This window comes from Mycteria americana, chromosome 6 (genome assembly GCF_035582795.1).
Source record: "Mycteria americana isolate JAX WOST 10 ecotype Jacksonville Zoo and Gardens chromosome 6, USCA_MyAme_1.0, whole genome shotgun sequence".
NCBI classification, from domain to species: domain Eukaryota; kingdom Metazoa; phylum Chordata; class Aves; order Ciconiiformes; family Ciconiidae; genus Mycteria; species Mycteria americana.
The window spans coordinates 7,389,530-7,413,603 of NC_134370.1; the positions used below are offsets into that span (position 1 = coordinate 7,389,530).

General features: G+C 43.6%; 2 protein-coding genes across 2 annotated transcripts; both read left to right on the top strand.

Annotated features, from left to right (window-relative positions):
- Positions 1 to 545: 545 nt before the first annotated feature.
- Positions 546 to 7,051, top strand: PRDX3 (peroxiredoxin 3). Its single transcript, XM_075506577.1, has 9 exons — positions 546 to 596; positions 1,167 to 1,311; positions 1,541 to 1,663; positions 1,878 to 2,015; positions 2,207 to 2,348; positions 3,132 to 3,267; positions 5,043 to 5,146; positions 6,189 to 6,354; positions 6,866 to 7,051. The coding sequence occupies exons 1-9, from the start codon at positions 546 to 548 to the stop codon at positions 6,917 to 6,919; spliced, it is 1,059 nt and encodes a 352-aa protein (XP_075362692.1). The 3' UTR covers positions 6,920 to 7,051.
- A 1,592-nt stretch (positions 7,052 to 8,643) lies between these two features.
- Positions 8,644 to 22,057, top strand: SFXN4 (sideroflexin 4). Its single transcript, XM_075504453.1, has 14 exons — positions 8,644 to 8,892; positions 8,988 to 9,053; positions 11,020 to 11,094; positions 12,049 to 12,075; positions 12,177 to 12,231; positions 12,997 to 13,022; positions 14,424 to 14,474; positions 14,560 to 14,625; positions 14,744 to 14,812; positions 16,083 to 16,173; positions 17,859 to 17,974; positions 18,935 to 19,020; positions 20,135 to 20,249; positions 21,465 to 22,057. The coding sequence occupies exons 1-14, from the start codon at positions 8,854 to 8,856 to the stop codon at positions 21,540 to 21,542; spliced, it is 960 nt and encodes a 319-aa protein (XP_075360568.1). The 5' UTR covers positions 8,644 to 8,853; the 3' UTR covers positions 21,543 to 22,057.
- The last annotated feature ends 2,017 nt before the right edge of the window (positions 22,058 to 24,074 follow it).

Below are 24,074 nucleotides of genomic sequence, written 5' to 3' on the forward strand. Positions count from 1 at the left end.
TATCATCTCCTTTTGGGCACCTCCATCTTCACCACAAGCCCAGCCAGCCGCCCAGTATCTCTGTGCATGTATGAGTAGATAACATTATTCTGGCTGCTCTGCTGGGCACTACAGTTTTTGAGAATATTATCAGAGCCACATTTCCAGCTGTCATTGGCTACATCTGGATTAACAAACTTAGGAGTGCCACAGAAAGGCACTAGCAACTGAAACTAGTGATTATGTTAAAGGCTCATAAAGGTCTCAGCATGCTTTTGGACAACACCAACTAACACAGCCCCAAACAGTTCCTGGGCATAGTAGGGAGTTAATACCAGCTAGTGACCAACGCTATCAGGCAGGCTGCACACAACCTCCCTCTTTTGAAGGCTCAGAGAGTTTACTATTACAGAGGTGACCGGACCATGCCAGACAGAGATCAGTACCCGGAATAAGTTTGCTAATTCGTTCAGAACTATAGATGCAGTATCCACTGAGCTCATCCCAGGGGCCTGGGATGTAGCTGACATTGCTCTGGCTGCCTTTGGCCTTGGCCCCAGCTGCTGATGGCTGAGCTCATCCTGCTAGTGGAACCAGGCTTCTCTCTAGTTCACAAGGTGGGATCTCCCCTTCATAAAAGGCTGTAGATATTTACAAATATGAGTATTAAACCAGAAATTGCCAAAACCCAGAAGTGAAACTGGGTTCAATTTGATTTGACTACTTAGATTAAGAAACACACAAAAAGAAGCTAAGAAAAGAAAAATGGACTTTTAGAAAGGGTTTGATTTTCAGTACTCTACGTTCTGCAACGTGGCTTGTGCTGCTCCAAAGCACGTGGCCTCAAACAGGGTGGGCAGCTGGCGGCTTCTTGGTGAAGGTGATCTCTGTTGCTGCCACCATCAGTTATTTAACAAAAATAGCCTGAGAACACCTCCTACTGCTCGACTGACTGTTAAAGGAGCTCCTTTAGCTTGAGCTGTGGGAGCTTGGGCTTCACCAGCAGACTCTCTGAAGCCCCCAGCTTCAGGGAAACAGGTCTGTATGTATCAGGTGTGGTCCCTTCCACAAGCTGTACACCCTTCCTGCGCTGCTTTCATCTGGCAGGAGACAGGAGGCCTGTGTCGGCATTTTACGACTTTCCTACCTCCCCCAGAGCTAACGTACACCCCAACCGCTCTTCCTAGGGCTGGACCAGTGCGGTTCCCCAGTGGCGGTCCGTGCAGGGAACAGAACTGGGACAAACTTCCGAGGCAGCCAGAGGCCAGACACACATTCAGCTTAACGCAGCGCTGCCCGTTAGCAGCAGCAAGGGCCTGTGTGGGAAATCAGGCAATGACTTTGGTTTGCATCAGCTCACAGCCGAGAGGAGCTCAGCAGGCACACGGCTATGGCGCCATAATTGTTTAATTATGATTAAACAACTATAATCTGCGCGAGTTCAATAAAGTCAGAGCCAATTGCATGTTAAAAGTTTGTATCTGGAAGGCTTCTGAGCACAAGCCATGCTGTTTTCTCTGTTTCGGTCTGTCTCAGCACACGCCAAAGCTCCGTCCCGCAGGCAGCCCCGCCGGCGGGAAGCCCACCGCAAACACAGCCCCCCCCGCCCTCAGCACGGCCGCCGCGCTGCGCGCCAGGAGAGCGGCCGACGACCCGCAGCGCCGGCACGCTCGGCCCGCGGAAGGCACCTCACGGCCCCGCTCCGACGCACGCACCGCGGCGGGGGGGCGGGCACGGCCGGCCGGCGGCGGGGCTCCCGGCGGGGGCGGGCAGCGCCGCGGGCCCGGAGCCGCCCCGTCCCTCCCCGCGCCCGCAGGGCCCGGCTCCGCCCGCCGCCGCCGCGCTCAACATGGCCGCCGCGCTGGGAAGGCTCCTGCGGAGCGCGGTGAGTCCGTGACCCTCCCCGGCCGCCCCCGCGCCGCCACCCCCGGCCGCTCTGACCCTCCCTGTCCCCCCGCAGGTGCCCGCCGCCGCCGCCGCCGGGAGGAGGCTGACGGCGCGGCCCCCGCCCTGCGCCCGCCGCCAGTTCAGCCTCGGTAAGCGCGGGGAGCGCGGCGGGGACACACGCACACGGGCTCGTCCCGGGCAAGGAGGCGGGAACGTCTCCTGCGGCCTGCTGGCCCCTGCTGGCCCCCGCCGGCCTGGCGGCTGCGCCCGGGAGGAGGAGGCCCGGCCCCGGCCCCGGGCCGCAGCGGCCCGGCCCGCAGCTCTGTTTTCTCCCCCGCAGGCTCGTCGCGGTTTGCTCCAGCGGTTACACAACACGCCCCGTTTTTTAAAGGAACGGCGGTTGTTAACGGAGAGTTCAAGGAGCTGAGCCTGGATGATTTCAAGGGGAAATACCTGGTGCTCTTCTTCTACCCCCTGGACTTGTGAGTGCGGGTTTCTGTCCTTTCGATGGGCCTCCTGCCTTGCTGAAGGTCATCAGAAGTGCTGCAGATCATTGTTGTCTAAAGTGGCTGGTTTTACCTTATCCGGGCTAGTCCTGCAAGGCAGATGTGTCTGTTTCTGGAGCGTGAGTGATAAGACTTGGGGGCAAATGGCCGTTGTGTGCTAAAGCAATGGATCTGGTGGCTGGAGAGCATCTTCTAGCTGCCAGGACTGCTTCAGGAGGCAGATGTGGCCTTGCAAGTGTGGTTCCTCTTAGGCAGATCCCAGGGGTGAGGGCATTGCCTTGCAGTTTGGGGTTGCGTTGGAGACTCTCTCCTTTTAAGCAGCAGGGCCAGCAGAACTGCAGCTAGACAGCTCCAGAGCAAAAGGTGAACAGACGGGGTTGACCCTGTCCAGAAGACTTGAATCATCAGGAGCATCCTGGGGAGTCCAGCTGAAGTTTGGTGTAATTGGGCACATGGGGGAGAATTTAACCTGCAGTCCCTTCTGTTACAGTTTCCAAAACTTCTCTGTGTAGACAGTGTCTAGCAGAGACAATTTCTCCATCTCTGCAAAAAATCTGAGAGTTGAAAACTGGTGTGCCAGCTAGGTGGCTATGGCTGTTGCTTTCAGACTAATCTTGAGCAGGAAACATGGTTAAAATCACCAGGCTAAAGAAAATGCTCTGCTGCATTAGTGCCTAGAAAGAGACATGAGAGTCTTTTCTGAAAAGTTCTCTCAAAAGATTGCAGAATCATTACAGCCTGTTCTCTCTTCCCACCCAGCACCTTTGTGTGCCCCACAGAAATTGTGGCTTTCAGCAACAAAGCAAATGAATTTCGTGATGTGAACTGTGAAGTGGTGGCTGTTTCTGTGGATTCTCATTTTTGTCACCTGGCCTGGATAAATACACCACGAAAGGTAGGAATTGAGCAGCTGTTTGGGACCTTCTCTGTTGGTTTGTTTTCTTTTCACAAGAGCTTCTGAGAAGAGTTGAATAAACAATTATGCAAACACCAATTTTAATAGACTGCCTAAAGTGATACATGATTTAATTTCTACATTTGATGACATAATTCTGACCTCAATCTTTGTTTTCTTCCTCTTTTCCTTAATAATTTGGGGGGGGCGTTTATCCTTGTTTTGCTCTCTTGATAGTCTTGTAGGTTACATGACAGCCTTGTATGTTTATCTCGAACAACAAGTACTCAGTCACTGTCCTAAGCTGCTTGTTACAGCTGATGGTTTGTGTGCACACTCACAGAAAATGAACAGCAGCTGTTTAGTCATTATTGTTAACCAATACCTAACAGTGGTGGCTTCAGAATAGAAGCAGAACACCAGCTTATTGGAGCACTTGTATTATTAACTCTCATGTGCTGAAATAGTTCCACTTCTGCAGTACAAACGGAGGTCCTCAGCTTTCTTCAGGGAAAGAAAGTGCTAAAGATGGGCTTTTACTGGAGAGGAGCCTCTTTCATGTGTATATAAATACAAGCTTTTGGTCACATAAAGCAGCTCACTGGTTTGGTTAGTTGTAGAGAATCCGAAGTGTCACAAGAAGGTGCAGAAGCTCCTGTGCCGTCAGTCGTTACCCATGTGGTCGTGTGGACAGCAATCTGTAGTAGTGTTTGCAGACTGGGGTGCCTTCAGGTGCACAGCTTTGCTGCTGTAACGTACAGGGGAGGGAGGAGAGTTTGCTAGATTTAATATGGCTTGGCTGAACCTATTGAGAGTATTTGATTTCCTGCATGCTTTGCTCAAAGCTCTAAAATGTGATTGTGGACTGACTTTACTGCTTTACGCAAAAGCTGTTCAGCGTGTGCCAGTTGGGCACTGCTCGGTGCACGTGTAGCAAAACACCCTGCAAAGGGTGGAAAGAATTCCGTGGTGGTGCAGACAGGAAACCGACTCCGGAGAAGCTAAGGCCTTGGTTTCTCCGACATCTGCGTTCAAAGCTTTGCATATGAAAACTCTGTTGCAGACAAGCATTTGCAGGATCAGGGTCTGAGTGACTGAGATTACACAATGATTCCCTGATGATACCAGGAGCAGAAAAGCTAACAAGCTCTGGGCTTGTTTCAAGGATAGAGAGCTTATCTCTCTTGCACTTCCAGTATGTTGCAAAACTGAAAGAAATCTTGGTTGACTCTCCAAATAGAATTGATTTGGGGGAGGGAAAAAAAAAAATACGTGCACTAAATAGTGAGAGCAGCAGAACTCTGACATACCTAGTGTGGCTGTTAGAAGCCTTGTGTTTTGTCTGTTCATAGTATGCAGGTTTGTTTTCCCTTCCCTCCCCACCATGTTCATCTTGTTTAATTTTGAACACTTAAATATGCAGTAGAAATTTTTGTATTCAAAGCTCCTGAATAGGGTACAAGGGGAATCTTTCTGAAAATTTATGACTGTTGTCATAGGTAGCCTTTTACCACCAAAATAAGCAATTCTAAAATGTTCGGTGCAAAAGAAGTTTTCGTGTTCCAAAGAAACCAAATGTTCCTGACTACTTTAAAAAAACAAACAAAACAAACCAACCAAACAACCCCCCACCCCTCTGCGGTTCCCTTCATGGAACAAATGGCATGAATGCGTTTTGTTGTTAGTATACCCTCAAGAGCACCAAAGCCAGCAACTCAAGATGGATAATCCTAAGAAGCGTTTTGTAACAAAATGGATCTTACTCTTTTCTCTAGAGCGGTGGTTTGGGCAAAATGAATATTCCAGTTCTGTCGGACCTCACAAAACAAATCTCCCGTGATTATGGTGTGCTGCTAGAAGGACCTGGCATAGCACTAAGGTAACGCCGATTGCTGATAACTTGGTTATGACACAGCCAATCTAAAACAACATGAGCCATGCTATCTCCTCCTGCAGGGGAAACTGCCCAAGGATCATGTGAAGACTGTTAAGATGTTGCTTTTTCTGCAGAACTTCTGCTGGATCCCACCCTAGGCAAGGGGCACATGGCCATTATGGCCATTAAGTTGAGAATGCATGCAGGGGGAAAGCCAGCTATTCTGTTCCGAGTGAGTGGGAGAACTCCATGTCACTAAGGAAAACAAGAGTAGGATAGAAGAGCATTTTACAGTTTTTTACTTCCCCCCCCTCCCCCCCCCAATTTGGGTCTGTCCCCTTTGTTTGTTTGTTTTCTTTCTTCTGAAGGGAGAAGAGACTGCCTTAACTTCTGTGTGAGAAGTTTCTAAAGCGGTGGTCCTAGAGGCCACTGCAGTCAGGCCCATAATTATCTAGAAAAAAAAGTTGACATTTCCTTTTCCACCATGGGAATACTTATTAAAAGCAAATAGTGGTCCCTGAGATCCACTGCATTGGGTAGGAGTCTTCTGGAGACCTTTGGTTCCTGATCTCTTTGGATCAGGAACTTCTGACATTTGTTTGTTGACAAATTTAAGTTAATTAATACGGTAAGACTGGGACTTTGGTTTTCACAAATCTTTATATGCAACAGGATTTAATTTAGTAGCTTAAAGCATAAGCGATTCTTCACTCAATACCTTTGGATTTCCATATCAAAAAGACATGGAAGGATGCCAGCTATCAACTTTGAAATATAGGTGGAATTAGAAGTTCTACCTTTGTTATACGTCTGTCTCAATTTAAGAGCCTTTATGCATACTTTGTAATTTCACAATACCATACCAGTTGACTGGTTCTTGGCTTTTGATCACTGCACTAACAAACAGTATATCAAATGCTATATTGCTACTCCTAACTCCGATATGTGCATCTAAGAATAACTGCCTTGCGAAACAGTTCATCCAGTTTCCTGTGTTTGGTCTTGGAATGTGATTTGCATTCCCTACATTCTTGCTCAATTACAGAGGTCTCTTCATCATTGATCCAAATGGGATCATCAAGCATCTAAGTATCAATGATCTCCCCGTCGGTCGTAGCGTGGAAGAGACCCTCCGCTTGGTGAAAGCATTCCAGTACGTGGAAACACATGGAGAGGTTTGCCCAGCAAACTGGACTCCAGACTCCCCTACAGTAAGTGTCTGCTAAATACCGCTTTTCTAAATATAGACACTAGCATATTTTTGCATGTCTGAAGGGCTGAGAACCACTTTAATGTGAGGTGCTTGACTGAATCTGTGCCTGTTGTATAAATCTGAGGCTTTTATCGGTTGGACCAATTTAGTCTATTTGTATGATACTAAATGTGTGATTTCTGTGAAGAAAGTCACTGATTTTCTTTTAGAAGACACAAATTGTATTTAAAACTCTGAATTTTACTTGCACTCGCCACCAGGTGTCTTCAGATTTTTTACTTATTTAATGCCCTGCTTGATATTTAGCAGGAAAAATGTGTCGTATACTTAAAATTTGCAAGTAGGAGCTTGTACATCATTTAGGCTTTCATCTTTTAACCGAGTGCAGAAACACAAATAACCTATTGTTTTTATAAAGTATGCATGGATTTTCTTGGATAAAATGTCAAATCCTTAATTTTTGTATCTTAGTTACAGCGTGTAATAACTAAATTTTCTTTTCTTGACAGATCAAACCAAGCCCAGAAGCTTCTAAAGAGTATTTTGAGAAAGTGCATACATAAACACTCAAATATGTGGACAAAACTCTTAGTTACCATACACGGATTACGTTAGGAAAGCAGCTGTGATTATTAAAAAAAAAATCCAATTTCTCATTTTCTGATGTTTAAAAAGAAATTAAATGCTGAAATATTTACTGACTCCCTTGTCTTGTTTTAAAAAGAAAGGTAAAACCTAAAGCTCCCCCTGCCTTTTGCAATTTGTTTCATGAATTTCTGTGACCACTAGTCCTCTTCCTGAATATGGCAAGTAGCAAAATACAGTTGTATTCCACTGGGTTTTTCCTCTTTCCTTAACTAGTTTTGGACCAGAAAGTGTCCCATGTTTTCTTTTCTCACATGGAAAATTAAATTCTCTAACAAGAGTTTGAAACAATGGGGATGATACAGAAAATACAATTTTGATAGATGGTTTGTTTTTAATGAATTTTGCAGAGGAAGAGGCTAATGTAACAAGTAAATAAAAAATGCCCATTTTTTTTCTGTAAATGCACTATAACTCAAAATGAATGTAAGTATGTGCCATTTTAATCCTGCATATAGTCGAAGATGCAGTGCAGCTACACAGTAGCATTAAGAAGCACGAAGAACTTGCATTCTGCTTGGGAGATGGTAAAAACTTGAACCCCAATAATGTACTTACTGGAGCTTAACGGCAGTCATCCATCATTTAAAGCATTATTTATTTGCTTGAATCTGTCTCCAGGAAAAACGTAAAGGTGAAATGTTGTACTGCTTGAACGCAATGCAATGTAGCATATCTCTAGCTATAATAAATCTTAACATTGACTAGCAGCAGGTCTGTTGCTTTGCTTTTCTTTCACTTTTTCCCCAAAGATTCCCCAGAGTTTCTCTATTTTGAAAAAGCTGGATAGGTTGCGTTGTCTTAGAAACTATCTTTGATACCTTTGTTCACAGCAAGCAGTTAACAGCTGGCACTGCCTTTGTGTGTGTACTGTGGTGAGCAGGCCATAGACGGTAAGTAGTGGGTGTGCTGCTGAAGGGCTGGATCAATCGATACGATACTGAGTGGGTTTGTATTTTTCATCTTCTGCCCTTCTGAGCAGGGGAAAAGACTTAAAATAAACAGAAGCATGAAGGAAACACCTTGGCAAAGTGGCTGTTGTTTCCTAAGTTAGCTTTATAACAGGTATCAATGCTGCAATGTAAGTGAAGGGATGAAAAAACGAGCCTGACATTGTGCAGTGCCTGGTGCCACTCCAGGTTTCAGTACCTGCAAATCTCTTTTCAGTCCTGGTGTTTTAGTTCAGTTTTGTGTAAATCCACTGCTATCCCTGCAATTTTTCCAATAAACCTGACCTCCTGGACCTACAATACGTGAAGTTAAACCCCTGTGCAGCTCAGTAATGCAAAATAACATGCTAGTGGTGTTGGTGGCGGCTGTTTGTGCCTGTGAAACTGCATGGCAGCCACACGCTGGTCTTTTACCTGGCTGTATCCTTCCCTTACCTTCGTCGTTTTAAATCAATGTGGAAGACGCAGGGGGTTTCTCTGCCGTCCTGCTCCTGGACTCTGCCTTCCCTGGTCGCGCAGGGGGAAACTGATGGCAGGGGAAAAGGCGATCAGACCTTTGCTCACCGCGATCTGCTCCCCGCGCTCTGGGGCCTGCCCTGAGGGTGCTGCCGGGCCGCAGGCCGCGGCCTCCCGCCACCTCCCGGCCCGGGCCCAGCCGACAGCTGTCTCCCGCCGGCCTCCCTCCCTCCCTTCTACCCTCCCTGCCTTCTCCGCAGCAGGGGCGCGACGCCTCAGGGCCCAGCCCGCGCCTCCGGGCGGGAAGGCGGCCCAGGCGCCAAGCCTACCCCGCGGGAGCCCCGGCCGCCGGGCGGGTGGGATCCCGGCGCGGCGGCACCGTGCCCGGGCGGAGCGTGCAGCAGCCGGACCGTCCCCCGGCGGCGCCTTTCCGGTGCCGCGGCTCCATGGACGCCAACCTGCGGTTCTGGAGGGCGGAGGGCCAGGTCAGGGGCTGGGGGACCCGAGGGGCCGGGGCGGCCGGGCTGGGCGGGACGCCTCCGAAATAACGCCTGGTCTCTCTGAAACGTGTCTCCGTCAGTCTTTTTTCCAGAGGTTTCTTCTCTGGGCGGACGTCTTGGATCCCCTGCTGCTCCTGAAATCCTCCGTGAGTACTGCGGCTTGGCCTCGTCGCGCTTTAATTCACAGCCCTGGCTGGTGGCACGGGTGACAGGAGGGACGGGTGTTTTGGGGCCCGGGCCGGAGGACGGCGGGGCACGGACTCGCCCCCCTGCCCTTGGCGCCGGGGCTGTGCGGGCCAGCACCGCCTCAGCGCCAGCGGCCCCGTGCTCCCTCGCTCCCGCTCCAAAACCTCTCTGGTAATAGGAAGAGTAGCAGCCCACCTTACGAACTTTGACTTTGCTAAGGTGTAAGATAATATCATTACAAGGCTTCTGAGGAAAATTAAAACACGTACGTATATAGATAAGAAATGCAAATATAGATGTATGCATTTCTATATATAATTACGTAAAACTAAGGGCATTTCTAGACACTACCATTTCAGCAGTCCTGTTTAGACCGTGACTGCTGTGCCAGCAGTTGAATTAGCCCAATCGAGAATCAGGAAACCCCCAAAACCAAGAGAGACGAAGCGAGCAGCTGGGCAGACCGTTCTTAAAGACAGTCCGCTGCTGGAGGACTCGTGACGGGGAGCTGTCGCAGCTTCGGAGAGGACAGGTTTGCTGAACTGCATCACAGGCACCCAAAATCTCTGCTGGCTAATCCTCATACCCGTTCTTGTGGTGCAGCTTAATCTGAGGGTCGTGAAGCTCTTTGATTCTCCTCCAAGTGGCTATGCGGAAAGGAACCTTCCCCTAAGAGGGAGCGCACCTGATTTGTAGGGCCTTTTTATATCAGAGAATGATTATTACAATTTAAAAGTTAATTATTGAAAGTGTCACACTAAACACATCGTTGGTCATAAAATGTAGCTTCTAAATTTCAGAAACTGTCATGACAGCAAAATTCTGGGGAAGATGCGCTTTTCTGTATAGTTTTGTCAGGGGTGACAGAGGAAAAAGCACAGCACATTGTACAAGAGTCGGCTGGTTGGTCAATATGATAAAGGCATTTTTGTCGATTGATTTTTTAATTTATTTTTTAAGGGAAAGCTCCCTTAAAGCAAAAGAACACTGTTGAAATGTGTGTACATGAGATATTTCCTTGTCGCTTGCAGAGTTAGTGTGTTGTGTGTATCTATTCATCTCTCTCTATATATGTATATGTATGGTATGAATACATATCTCTCTATATATTTACAAGTACAAATAATATAATTTAGTAAATGTACATTAGATATATGTAAATGCCAAGAAGAAAATTTTATAGTACATTCAGGGATTTGGAGATCTGAGATTAGTTCACACCTCCTTGAATTAAAATACACTGTTGCAAAGAGAGATGTGCCTGTTGAAGAAAAGTCAAATCATCCCGTAACTTCTCTTAAGAGGCACAGATTTTTATGTAGATTGTGGATAACTACATGAGGTTACAGTTTTATTCTCTTTGTTTAAGTGTACCTGTTTTCCATAATTAAAAGCTTAAGCCAAGTTTAAAGGAAAAGCATAAGATGCAAAACCTGATCACACATTTGTGAACATGCAGGAACATCTAGTGATGTTGTGACTCATTTCTGGTAATTTTAAAAGTCTGGTTTGGAATTTCATTTTAAAATTGTCATCTAGGTGCCTGTGGGGATGTCAGCAATTGCTTTGGTGGCAAATCTTTGAATTTGCCAGTACACATGGATAACTTTAAGTACAAGAATAACGCTCTTGATTTCAGTGAGGTTTTTCATGTGCTTAAAGTTCAGGTGCATTTATGCCGTGGGTTGAAGGATTGATACGTAAAGGGACCAAGGGGGGGCTGAATAATCTAGAAGTTTTTATGACTGTGAATTAGTTGTGTGTCAAGGTGTGTTCTTGCTTTAACTGCTTTGGTGAAGGACAGGTGCATTAGCTTGACTTTCCAGGTTTGTATTTAATGTGTCTTATAACTGATACACTGCACAGAAGAATATTGAAATCTGAGTTGGTTTTTTTATCATTGGTTTGTTTTTTTCTCAAATACAGGATGAAATAAGAACAACCAGGTTATTACTACAAAACAGTGGAAAGACGCTAAGTGAGCCCATACAGAATGATCAGGTATTTTGGAGTGCAGTTTATAGAAAATAGAGGTTTCTTTTCCATGACTGAAATAGTTGCTATTTGTATAAGATCTAGCAGACAGAATACTGAGATTCAGATGCAAGGGATAACACAAGAAAAACTCATGAAAAACTACTGAGATGTTTCTAATCTCTGAATGTAGGAGGAATTTCTTTGGATGACTACTGGTGCCAAATTGCAGTATTATTATCCTGAAGAACACTAGGTTACGTATCATATAGCTGAGCTTAAAAGACACTCTCAGATCACTGTAGGAATCATTGCTTTAAGCCTGTCTGTCCTCAGCTGGGATGATATAGGTAGGTGATAAATATGTAAAATGCTCACTGATCTCATTTTGAATCTTTGATGTTGCATCATCGTGTAGAGGGCAGGTTGGTTTGGTTTCACATCTCATAAAATGAGCAGTAGCAGTACTTGGCTGGAAAACTTACTTGTGGAATTGCTGCAAGGTAGTGCTGAGCCCTTGCTTCATTAGGAGGAGTCTTTCTTTTGATTCACTGTGGGTTTGGCTCTTCCCATGTGGCATTTAGTACCTTCTGTGTCAAAGTCTGAAAGGAGAAATAAAAACTTCTGTGATTCCAGAAAATGTGACGTCTTAACATAAGTGTTTAGGCTTTTAGCCATATTTAAGAATTGTAGTTTTCTGTTTTAAAATACCTACTAGCTTAACTTTTTAAAATCAACTTTCTGTTCTGCTATAATGTGTACTTTGGTGCTGTTACACAGCACATAGGATGTAAGTTATATTCAACAAGGAGTATGTGGAGAGAAATTTTAGGGAAAAAATAATTAAAGTGGTGTATACATATATGGCATTCCATATAAAAGTAAGTTATTGGGAAAAAAAAGTTATAATAAACTTAGAAAGAAGATTTTACCCAGTCTCTTCTGAAACTTGATTACTAACCTAATTTTCAAATTGTTTAGACAAAACAAGCCTTCCTGCTAAGCCTGGTAAGTTTACAAAATATTTAGAAATCTTTTTTTTCTTTCTTATTCAAGTATGGCAAAGGTGGTCTAATTTGACTTTTTTTCTTTTTTTCTTTTCTTTTAAGTCCAGCGTACATCCTGATACAGACAAGATAATTCCTGTTTTATTTAGACCTCCAGGTAAGTTCCCTTAAGAGAAATTTTGTGTATGTGACTGAAGCGTCGAAGGGGAATAGCTCATAGTAAATAGCCACTGTGATACTGCAGTGATACTCTTCTCCATATAGAAAAACAAGTAGACTCTTATTTCTGTTAGTTGCATTGTCATGTCTGTTGAAGATTTATTTATTCCTACAGTCCTCCTGAGGAATTTTTCCCACAGTTCGTCTCCTCAGCTAGGTGGAAATAGTCTGACCAGTCTCTGTTTTTTGTCACTACAGAATGAGTTCCCAAATCCCTCCACATGTAAAACAGTCTGCTATAAGCTAAGTTTTCTCTTGATGAATGTGGCTCCTGTATGAATTTACTTGCTGTGGTGGCAGATAAAGTAGGTTGTTAATCAGATATAACCATACTTAGGCTATTTACTCATTACCTCATATAACCACTCACAGCTGTGACAGCCTTTGTTGCCACCAGCTCTTTTTGAATAGAGTGAGAAGCAGCAATTTCTGTTCAAAACTCAGTTATATAGTTTCTGAGTAGCCATGTTGAGTGGAGTTCACAAGGGCTCCTTTTGGCTGTAAGCTGTGACCAGATATTCTGGCTTCTTGAATGAGGAATGACGGACAAGGGTTAGAATTGAAGTTCATGGTGATGGTGGGTTTTTTGTGAGCAGTGTTTTACTTAGAGCTGAAACTAGAGGGCGGAAGTAAGGGGAATTTTCTGCTCAAAATCTAGACTTGGCAGTTGTTTTTACTGAAATGAAGTTTTCTTTCTTTTTAGCCTTTCTGCCCATATGTCTTCCATTGGTGAGTAATCATGAAAGATGCTAGTGTACCACAGGGCTTACATTTTTCCAAAGCCAGGGGTTGGATGGAGGGAATAGAAGGTTTTAGGCTTCGTAGTTGTATTTGCAGCACAAGCTTTTTAAAAGACATCTATTTTATGGGAACTGCTGAGTAATCTAGAAGTTGAGCCCTTAGGGATTCTCATTGGAAGTCCCAACCTGTTAGCTACCTTCCTTCAGCAATATTCAAAGAGATTGTTCATGTGTGAAGGTCAGCTTTCTGATGCAAGGTGCAATGCTAGGCGTTGAGAGCAAGGCCTGGGTTTGGTCTGTTTAACCTTAAAAAACTGGAACTGCAGTAGGAAGGAGTCAGACCTCTTGTTCTGTGTTTCAGACCCAGAATATGAATTTTTTCTTATGTAGATCGTGCATTTGCAAGTAAGAAATGGTGTTGTCAAGAAATTACAAAAGATATAAAAATAAACTCTTGTTACAGTGCTCAAAAATTGCACCGTTTTGTTTCATAAAATTTGCAGCTGCAATTATATGCATGTTTGTTTATTTAGATGTGTTTGCCTTTGGTTTTGGCACATGAGTATACATACTGAGAGATGTCATTCCATATCGAGATTACAGCATGAACTTATATCGCACTACTAGAAAGTATAACAGCCATCAAGACTTTCATTAAATTCATTAAGAACAGTAACAGAATTAACAAATACTTCTTTTTTATATTTACAGCTTAATGCTTTTTCATAGGTGTGGTTAGATTCAGCGCTGGCATTAATAACAAAGGTAGTTGATCCACTAATATTAAATGAATTACTGATCCTCCTCTGAGGCTTTGGACATTCCATGCCATCCTCTTACTCAATATTTACCTTTGAGAGTGCTCCACACCTGGTAGGCCAGACCTCAAGAAAGGCTGTGGTTTATTAAAACTGAAGTTCTTGTTCACTGTCTGAGTTGGGAAGTAAATCCTAGAATCTTTGATCTTAGATCAGGTAGACCTAGTATTTATATCCCCACTAGCCAAAACAATCTGACCCTTTCTCATTCGCTACTTTAATCACATTTTTATCATCTTAGTTATTTTATTTGCATCTATTTAAGCTTCACAGGTACAAATGCATTTTTTATTTTCGGTAAGAAAGCATCTTGCCCAAATATTCTTGCACACAGTGTTTTAATCACTGTGTCTCTGTGTTTTATATTGGATAGAAAAAGTGAATATGTCACATCTGTGGCAAGAAAGTGTGTTAGCCTAGAATCAAGGCAAATGGCTTCGGGTGCTGACTGGAGCCTTTGATGCTGCTGCAAATAGTAACATAGCAGTTCTCTTCATGCTCTATCCCACCACTGCTCACCAAAAACTTCTAGACTCATCCAACTTAATTTTCTTGTGGGGTTTTCCTCTTAGGTTATTGCTTCATCTCTTCAGCTCCAGGCAAAGCAAACTTTTTTTTGTCAGGTAATTACCTCTTCCTTTCTACATTTACAAGTCTTCTAGTCTCAATCCCAAATTAATTTTTGCTTATAATCTCTCCTTTCTGCAGTTTGTGTTTCACACATATACGACAGGATTCACCCTATTAAATGGAAATGGTACCGCAAAGGCTGAAGTATGTGTTGATTTTTATTTTTGAAATCATCTTAACTGGTCTTGTAGACCATTTTGAACATGATTTACAAGTGTTTTACAAATGCACTTATGGAGTATGTTTCTTCTGTCCTTCTTAGGAGTACTTGCTTCAAGAAAAGCAGATCTTCTACGGCTTGGGAGCTGTTTCCTATGCAGCATGTATTGGTGTATGTATTTGCTCAATGATTGCTTTCCTAATAAGCTCTCCTGAGAAGGAGTAGGCGCTGGGATAATCGCACTGCCAGATATCCTTCAGGATTGTGCTTAAATGCTCTGCTCTGATGTCTTGGCCCAGAACTGTTGAGGATAAGAATTTTCACGATCATCTTTCAGCCAACACCTTGCTTAGCTTCCTCTGATGCTTCCTCTTCTGTCCTTTTCTTTATTATTCTGCAAGCTTAGAAAATGGGTGGTGAGAGGAAATGGCCAGGGTTTACAAAAACAGAGTAACTCACTGGGTTGCTATAGTTGATTTTTTGATGTGGTGCTGTGGAAAAGATCTGTCTAGCTCTAAAAAAGTGGTGAAATCTGCAGGCATCTGTACTGGATAGATCCTAGAAGCAGCACAGCCATGAAAATACTGCACTGAATGCAGGTTAATTAGCCTTCAGGAGGGCTAGGTAGCTGAGGGCTTCCTAGCTAGCTCTGTGCTGTGCTGGAATAGGAATTTGTGGTTTCCAGAGTTTGCTACGTCAGAATGAGCTCTGGTATCCTCATGACACTCATTGCAAGTGTAGATGCCCCTATAATGTGTTTCCTCCTCTCCACATTAAACAGTGATTTTTCTAAGCCTTCTGGCAGAAAAGTATGGCTGTTCCTGCTTTTGTTAGATGGACTTTCACCTCTGTCCACTAGGCAAAACAGCAGTGCTAAGGACTTTGCAGAGGTCTGAGGAGGCAGCTATGCCCGTGGGTGAATGTGGGAATTCTCCCCCTTTGTCCTCCAAAGGAGATGCTGAGCGCTAGCTGGTGTCCTGGCCATTTATTCCTAAATGAAACTTCCTGCAAGTGGATTATGGGCATATAGAAACTGCAGAGAATTAGGAACAAATGCACAAGTGCACCAGGTGTCCTGTTTTGGGGGACAGAGCAGTATGTGTCACAAGGCAGTTGGACAGATGTCCAAGGAATATTAGTCAGAGGTACTTGTTTTCCTTTTTCTGTCTTTGTATTCATACTGCTATTGTCCTACACATAATAATGTTTAATGCTTTTTTTGTTGTAATATTTTGTATTATTATCTAAAAGGGTGATTACAAATACCTTCAGTAACTAGAGAACATAAGTATGTTGTTGGAATTTTAAATGAAGGCATTTGTTTATTTTTGTAGATGGTAACTATGCTTTGTCACAGATTTATTTTCCTAAACTGTTGCACATACTGAAATACTGCACATTTTTTTTAATAGAAGGTGCCTGTTTCCTCCCAATGCCTTAGGCTCTTCCTCTTGTCTTCATGAATCGATACACATTGAAGAGTTCGTTAACGCAGCTAGTCATCAGAAAACTTCTGCCTGCTCCTCTTCTTGGTGAGTATAAAGAAACTGTACATCGTGCAGCTGGTCTGAGGGCCATTTGCTGCACCCATCTGACTGTAGAATTTTCTTGCCCTTGCACAGATGTGGTCTGACTGTTTCCTAGCTGCCTTCTCTGACTGCCTTTGCTGGGTACCATTCCTTCTGTGTGAGAGTTAACACTCCCTGATCAGTGTAGCTGACCTCTATTTAACGCTTGCTGGTTTTTAGTTTTAGAGCTTCAGAGCATTCTTCTGACCTTTGTATGCATGACATGCAACTGTTTCTCCAAAGACATCCAGGGATGCAGCTGGCATTTTTCTTTGGCTCGTTCATTATACCTGAAACCATCAGGACTGCCAGGAGGGATCAGGAGGGCAGTAGTACTTGAACTGGCACGACCTGGTGCGGCACGTACGTGACACCAGAGTGCGACACAGCTCTAGGTGTGCACTGGCATAGTTCCTTACTCAGGTTGGGGCTGCTGCTGGCTACCTAGCCGGCTACCTAACTGCTGACGGTGTAGAAAGTGGGAGTTGTTACAACAGAATATTATTAACCTTGCAAAGTAATGGGACTCAGTTCATTACTGGAACAGCTCTGCTGACATGGTGAAGTTGCACCAGGACAAGTTTAACTATTTGATGTCATTAACTGTTTTTCTAATGCCATTAAAGAAATTTTTCACCTTTCCTAGGGGGAAACTGGTAAAATTAAAACAAATGTCATGTCCTCTGTTCCAAGTTATGTGAGATGGCTACCCAAATCTTTCTGAGGATCTCCATAAGAGCTTTCTGACTTGTTTCCCTTGGAGCAGGTGTTAAAATGTGCTTCCACTTTCTTAAATATAGAGAGAAACCTGAGGATAATTGATTAGTATTAGTCCAGCATCTGAAAAGTGCCATCTGTTACAATGTTGTCTTTATTGAACAGCCCTGCCAAAAACTAATAAAAAGAGAACTCTGCTATTTCAAACAAGGTCAGTTTGCCAGACTGTGCCCTGTTAGGCCTAGACCTTGGTCTAGAAAAGAGAAAGGAGAAAACCAGCTAGATGACTAACTCCCGTTTGATACGGCCTTTAGAAGTGCCAGTGGTTTAGGCTTGTGTTTTCAGTGACTGACTGTGGGATGGATGTTTTCAGGTACCTTGAAAAGCTGGGTCTGGAGGAGACTGAAACATTCTTATCTAGGATCCAGCTGAAGCACTGCCACTGGTGACAGACACACAGCTGGGCAGAGAAGTGCCATAATGCCATAATGGAACATATTAGAGCCAGTTCCCCTGGCACTCTCCCTTTCAAATCAGGGCTGCAGCCTTTACTTCAAGTCTGTTGCCTTTGGGATCTTCTTTTTTGTGCTGGATTTTGTGCTGACCAGTACAAAACCTATCCACAACACAAACCCCTCCCCTTTCTCTTAAGAACAAAGTACTCTTGGTTTGAGCTGGATGGCAGTGATTGAAAGCACTGAGTCCATAATGATAAAGCACCTTTTAGGATTGGGCCTTAAAATCTCACTCAAACTTCTGAAACAAAAAATAAGATCCCAAGCAGATTTTTATGGGGCGGTCTCTTCTTAAGCTGCCAGGTTATTCAGTTGTGAACTGTTGAACTGGAAATGTAAAATGCGCATAATTATGAATGTTACTATTGAGATAGTCCTTTTGGATCTTTTAAAGCAAAATCCTCTTTAACTCTGCAGGCTTGATGAGTGCATTTACTGCAGCGGTGGTGAGAAGCCCAGAATTTGAGAATGGAATTGAAGTGATGGACAGGAATGGCAAGGTTGTAGGAGTGTCGCAGAAGGCTGGTGAGAAGGTAGGCTAGGGGGTGGAGGCCTCTCTTGAGTTGCCTTTCTTTCCCTGCTAAGAGCTGAATGTGATGCTGAGAGTAGATAGAGTTGGATATATTGAAATGAGGAATCCCAGATCAGATGCTGAATCTTTGGGTAGGCTTGGACTAGGTTGGCGCCTGTCTTGTGTCTTCAAGGGTTGGCAGCCTCCCCAGCCCAATATACCGAGTGCCAGAGTTGAGCCACAGAGACGCTAGCACGGGCATTTCTGCTTTCCCTGGTCACCTCAGAAGGAGACTCTTGGACCTTCTTCTGATGGGACACCTCAGAGAAAAGCCCTGTATTGTACATATCACATGTACCTTCTATAGTGGGAATATCACTTAAAGGCTGTGCCTCCCAAAGGGTAATTCCCCGATCTACAGTGTGCGCGTGCGTTTTATCCTTGGGCTCCAGTTGCTGACTCTGTATTTGCTCCTTGCCTTGCTCATCAACATCCACTGTAGAGCCTGGCACAGGAACTAGAGCAAGGAGTCATATTTTATGTGGTATCAGTGCCCCTCCTTTTCTATGGTGCTGTCCAGAGGGGAGGAAACAGCTAGATGAGCATAAAGATTTGTGGACAGCTGGAGAGAGAGCTTCAGATTTGACACAGGATAGTTAGGATGCCCAGAAGATATAACCATTTGGAAGAAGTTCAGCACAACTTTAAAAAAGCAAGCCTCAGCAAAATTATTATCATTGATATGGCATCACTAGTTTCACCTCCCTTTTAAGGTATTTCTTAATCACAAGTGGAATATTTGCCACTTGTAGGAGTTTAGTTTCCATTTAAGAAAGAATTCCTCTAACAAATGTTTTTATCCCTCATTAACCTGTTACTTGAAACTCGAGTATTAAACAAAAAAGTGCTCACAGAAGCATGCAGTATTTGAAGCTGCACAGAGTACTGCTTTAACAACACTTATTTTTCTCTCTCCCTGGAGGCCGTTAAAGAAACAGCATTGTCAAGAGCAGTCTTGTTTGGGACAACATTCTTCCTGCCACCTGTGTTTACGCACTTTGTGGAAAGGTAGGAGGTACTGCAAAAGGGCTGGGGGTGCCTGGTCAGCGTGCATTCTGGTTTTTAGTCTGGCTGTTACCACTTGCCAATTTTTTCTTGGGTTTGCGGTATTACTTGCCTTGGTAGAAGTGATTATCTGGGAAGTTTCTGTTCAGCTACTATGATTCATTTAGATAAGTAAGTGAACCTGGTTATGTCCGCATCCATGCTTTGAGGGTTTGCAGGAGGTTGTGTCAAAGTATGAGAGTTTACTCTCTGCTCCCATGCAGGAAACACGTTTGTGCTCTCCTGACAGGCTGTTTTCCAACACCTAGGTTCCCTAACTTGATTTTGAGTCCCAGTGTCTGGTGTCAAGGTTGTTCACAGCACTTAGCTTAGATTTGTTATTTCTGAAGAGGTAATATGGCACTTGAATTTGCAACTAAAACTGAATCCCAACTTCCAAATAGTTTTCCATATATTGTAAAACGTGTTCTTGCTTTTGCAACATGTAGAAACCCTATATCGTAAGAAGAATTCATTGTATGCTTTATGAGAGAATTCTTAGCCTGCCCTGAGCTTTTGCTAGGGATCATCTATGTCATGTAATTTCGTATTGCCTAAATCAATTCCCTATCCCCTTTTCTAGCTTAAGGGACTCCTGTTACCAGAAGACATAAAGGCAGATGTAAGATAGAATTTTAAATCTATATCGAGTAATAAACTTTTGCACAAGGCAAAGTAGGACTGCCAAGAGGAACTAAATCTGAAAGGAAAGAGGGTAATGCAAGAAAAAGCTTAGTCCATGTCCTGGTTTCAGCTGGGATAGAGAACACTCTAAAGCACTAACGCACCTTCTCTTCTTTTGTCACTGATCTTGCTGCTTATCTTCTTAATCTTGTATTGACAATCTGCGTTTGGAAAATGCTGCAGCTGAGTTCAAAACAAAGGGAAAGAACAGGAAGTTAGGAGTAAGAACATAGGAAATAAAGTAAGGAAACATCTTTAGGATTCGTAAGCCTGGGTTATTACTAATTTCAGTGCAATTTCAACCACTAAAATAGTAGCTAGTGCTCTTTGTCTCACTGTCAGATTATTTTTTGAGCCCAAACTGATATACGTACTTTTTCAATGTCTTGGACAGAGCAAAATTTGCAAAAACTCCACGCGCTTTGGCTTTGGTGAGAATGCTTGTGATTACATCTGTACTAGCAGGGATGCTACCAGTTTCACTTAGTATGTTCCCGCAGTGTGGGGAGGTAAGTCCTTTCATAGGAATTGATTTAGGATTATTGTTATATTAAGTAGTCATTCTATAACTATGGCTGGCAGTCTTAAGGCCACACAGAAAAAATCGATAGGATTAATGTGGTTGTGCACCTAAAATGAGGCAGCGGAGAGGATGCTTGTGAAGGCCCATGTATGAGGCAGAGGCTTACAGGGCTTGCTAGGTCTAAGTTGCTTTGTGTGATATTTATATTTACACTTTTCAATGTAGATATATCAGATCTTCACAACAGTCTGAAGCAAGCAAGGTCAGGAGAGCTGTCTTAAAGATTAAAACCAAGGCTGTTCCAGCACTGTTTTCAGTCCTGCTGGAGAAAGGAATGTAGATGAGAATTTTTTCTTTCATGCAAAGTCAGCATGAGCACATTGGAGAGGTAAACCAACTCACATGTGACATCTCTTCACCCTGCCTTACTGAACTGTGAAGTGTAATCTGTTCCCTGGGAAAGTACGCCTTCCTGGCAGGTTTTAAATGGAGGATGTTGCCCTTGAACCTTGAGCTTTGGAGAAGGCCAAGTGAGAGAGGAACCTGGGGTTCCTTTCTGCATTTATTCCTCTCCCTTATCAGCACTGTGAATATTCTCAGAAAATCACAGACTGGGTTCTTGCAATTTTCAGTGGTTTCTTTTATTTGCCTAAACTTTCTGGCATCGTAATCTCTTTTTTTAGATTTTTTAATCTCTTATGGCAACAAGGGTAAACTGAACATAAATGAGGGGACTTGTGAGAAATTATGTACTGAGAGTGTGGCCGGTTGGTTCCCTTTGAGCTTCCCAATTGCTCAGCCCACAGCAGAAGTTCTCCTGGGTGAGTCACCCAAATATGTTTATGGTTGGACTCGATGAGCTTAAAAGCCTTTTCCAACCTAAATGATTCTATGATTCTGTAGTGAATGGAGATAATGTCACTAATGCTCTATTTAGATCTTGGGAGTACCTCTAATTTTAAATAAAACATTTCTTCCCTTGTGTGTGCACATGTAGAAAATGTCAGAGAAGCAAAAAAAAAAACCACTCCAAAACAAAAAAATCCCTCAAACCTCCAAATAAACAAAGAACCCCAATCCCATACAGTCTTGCTTCTGAATACAGTATTTCCATTTGTGCAAAGTTCAGTGCAGTAAAGAGGACTTAACATATACTTACCAGGATATGGTGGTGTTGATTCCCTTTTTCTATATTTTGCAGATAAAGCGAGCAGACCTTGAACCGGAAATTGTGTCATCTACAGAAGAAACGGAGTTATTCTACAATAGGGGAATTTAGAGATTAGCTTTAATATATAAATGCGTGCTCTGATTGAAGTGACTTCTGAATGCATCAACAAATTCAACTGGCCTATGTGACTGATTGAATCGTGAATTTGTGGTGGTGTACATACCAGATTTGGTGTACAATGGTGTGGTCTATAAAGAGGTGGACTTTGCAAAATGATTTTGCAAGCCCCAGCCCACAGGCAGATATGTACACATACCTTAATGCTGTAAATGATATTTGTACCAGAAAGCACTGTAACACAGCATTTGTCACAAACTGTGTTCTGTATGCTTCCTCGTGTGATTGATTTCTTAATTAAAAGACTATTGAATACAAAAGTTTGTTCTGCTGTTGCTGCCGCTTTTGACATGCAGCTTTGCAGGAACACAGCTGGTAAAGGCATTAACATCCGCAGTCCTTTGGGTAAAGTCAAGCTGGTTCTTCTCAGAATCCTTACTTTGTATGTTTCGTTGTGTTTAGTAACACTCATTTCAAGGATGAGACATGAGTGAGGTAGCCATTAAAGTGATATTAGACAAAGCAACCCTGATGGTAATGTAATATTGGTTAAATTCAGTTGTTTAAGAAATGTTCAGGAACTGGGTGTCAAACTTGGCTACAAAGTGGCTCCTGGCTTTCTCGACATCCTTGAAGTTGTGAGGCCTGATGCCCCTTGAGCTTTAGAACTTGTTTTTTACACTGAAGCCGCTAGGAAATCCTGTGGCTTTCTGATCTTGTGGTGGACAATCAGGAACCCCCACTTTTGCAGGTTGACAGTGTTTATCCAAACAAAAAAAGCTGTCTTTTGAGATGTGGCGTAAGGGTTAGCCTGTTGATCAGTGCGCTGATAAATTTTGCTGATCATACGAAGTTATTCAGGGGACGAGGGCTGTCTGTGAAGAGTTGCAGAAAGAGCTTACAACACTGGATGTAAAAACAGGTGCAATAACAAATAGATAAGTGAAAAGTAATGAGCTTGGCAGAGGGGATAATCCAGCTTCACGGCTGGGCTGTGAGCTGACTGTTAACACTAGGAGTGGAATTAGGGGTAGTGACAACATGTAGTTGAACTCTGAAGCTCTTACCAAAGTGCATTATGGATACTAAAAGCTCACATGAATTTAAGAGGAGAATGGGCATTTCCATCAAAGGGAATCCACTGAAGGACACTAATTCATGGAAACTACACCAGCAGAAGTAGTTCGTAAGCTCCATACTACTGGAGAGTGGAAGGGGTAAATAGCTTACTTGCCTGCTCCCGCTCTCTTCTTGTGTCTACTTTTGGTGGCCACTGGGATATGACATTTGGCTGAATAGATCTTTGGCCTGGCCCAGTACAGCTGCTTTCATGTGGTTTGCTGACCTGCCACAAAATCAAGATCAGACCTTCTCTGGGGGAACAAGGTCGGAAGAAGCTCCACAAGTGTGGTGGGAGACCCTGTGGTAGTGGTAACTGTAGCAGGGGTCATAGCAGAGATGTCTCTCAGATCACTGAAGAAGTTATGTGAGGTCCTGCTAAGGCTGTGGCAAGGATAAATACACACTAAATAATGTAATAATCACTTTCACAGAAATAATTTTACAAGTACAGTCTCCAAAGTCTGCCATAATTTAACTTCCTTAGAGCGCCATACACTGCTCTCCAGTTGCTGGAGGGTTAGATTTCTTTTCATGGTGTGAGGGAACCAAAGGTTTCCCAATCCGCTCCATCCCTACAGGAAGACAGCAGCATAGAGCAAAGTAAGCAAAAATAGCAGGAAAAATTTTCTCTTGCAGGAAAACAGCTCCTGCTGTGCTTTTGGCACTGAACAAAAGCAGGAAGTAGGGGGTTGAGTTTAGTTTCTTGTTTGAGTTCTGCCTTTTCGGAGCCTTCCTCTAACAACTTACTGCAGGGAAGGGTTAGACAAGGAAAGAGGACAGGGGAGTAGCAGCCCATCCTAAGGACCTGTAACTTGAGGGGAGCATGCTGTAAAGCTGTTCTGGGAAGACAGCATGGATACTGTCTGTAAGTTGCCTACAGAGTTTGCACTATGCCACTGGAGGACTGTAGTGAATTTTTAAAGGTAAAGGATCATTTACACCTACTGAACTCAACAGGGATCACTTAGCCTTGCCTTTGTGCGTCATGTTCTTAAGTACATAGTAAAATCCCATCAGGGTCAACAACATAAAAGCAATTGTACTGTGTCAGACCAAAGGTCTGCCTAGCCAAATGCCATCTTCAACAGCGGCCAAAAGGAGACACAAGAAGAAAAGATCACATCAGCCTCAGCTGATGAGCTGGGAGGACACTAGGGAGAAAGAGGCTTGCCCTGCTCTTTTTCCTTACATACCACAGGGTCAGCTGGAACAGGCTTACAGTCTCAGCCTGCCTCTCCCAATGAAGTGTTTGTCTCCTTTCAAATCTGTAATAACGGTGGCACAGCTAACATCCTACGGTTAAATTCTCTAAAACCCTATTTCTCTATTAATCCTATTTCAATAACATACCAAAGACAAACTCAGATGGGGTCTAATTCCACTCTCAGTAAACATTAATTG

Bases quoted from the DNA above. Each gene is read 5' to 3' on its own strand.
- PRDX3 (XM_075506577.1), top strand. From the start codon at position 546: ATGGCTGAGCTCATCCTGCTAGTGGAACCAGGCTTCTCTCTAGTTCAC. The intron at 597-1,166 runs GTGGGATCTCCC...CGCTCTTCCTAG, and splicing joins GCTTCTCTCTAGTTCACAAG to GGCTGGACCAGTGCGGTTCC. The intron at 6,355-6,865 runs GTAAGTGTCTGC...TTTTCTTGACAG, and splicing joins GGACTCCAGACTCCCCTACA to ATCAAACCAAGCCCAGAAGC.
- SFXN4 (XM_075504453.1), top strand. From the start codon at position 8,854: ATGGACGCCAACCTGCGGTTCTGGAGGGCGGAGGGCCAG. The intron at 12,076-12,176 runs GTAAGTTTACAA...TTTTCTTTTAAG, and splicing joins AAGCCTTCCTGCTAAGCCTG to TCCAGCGTACATCCTGATAC. The intron at 14,626-14,743 runs GTATGTGTTGAT...TGTCCTTCTTAG, and splicing joins ATGGTACCGCAAAGGCTGAA to GAGTACTTGCTTCAAGAAAA.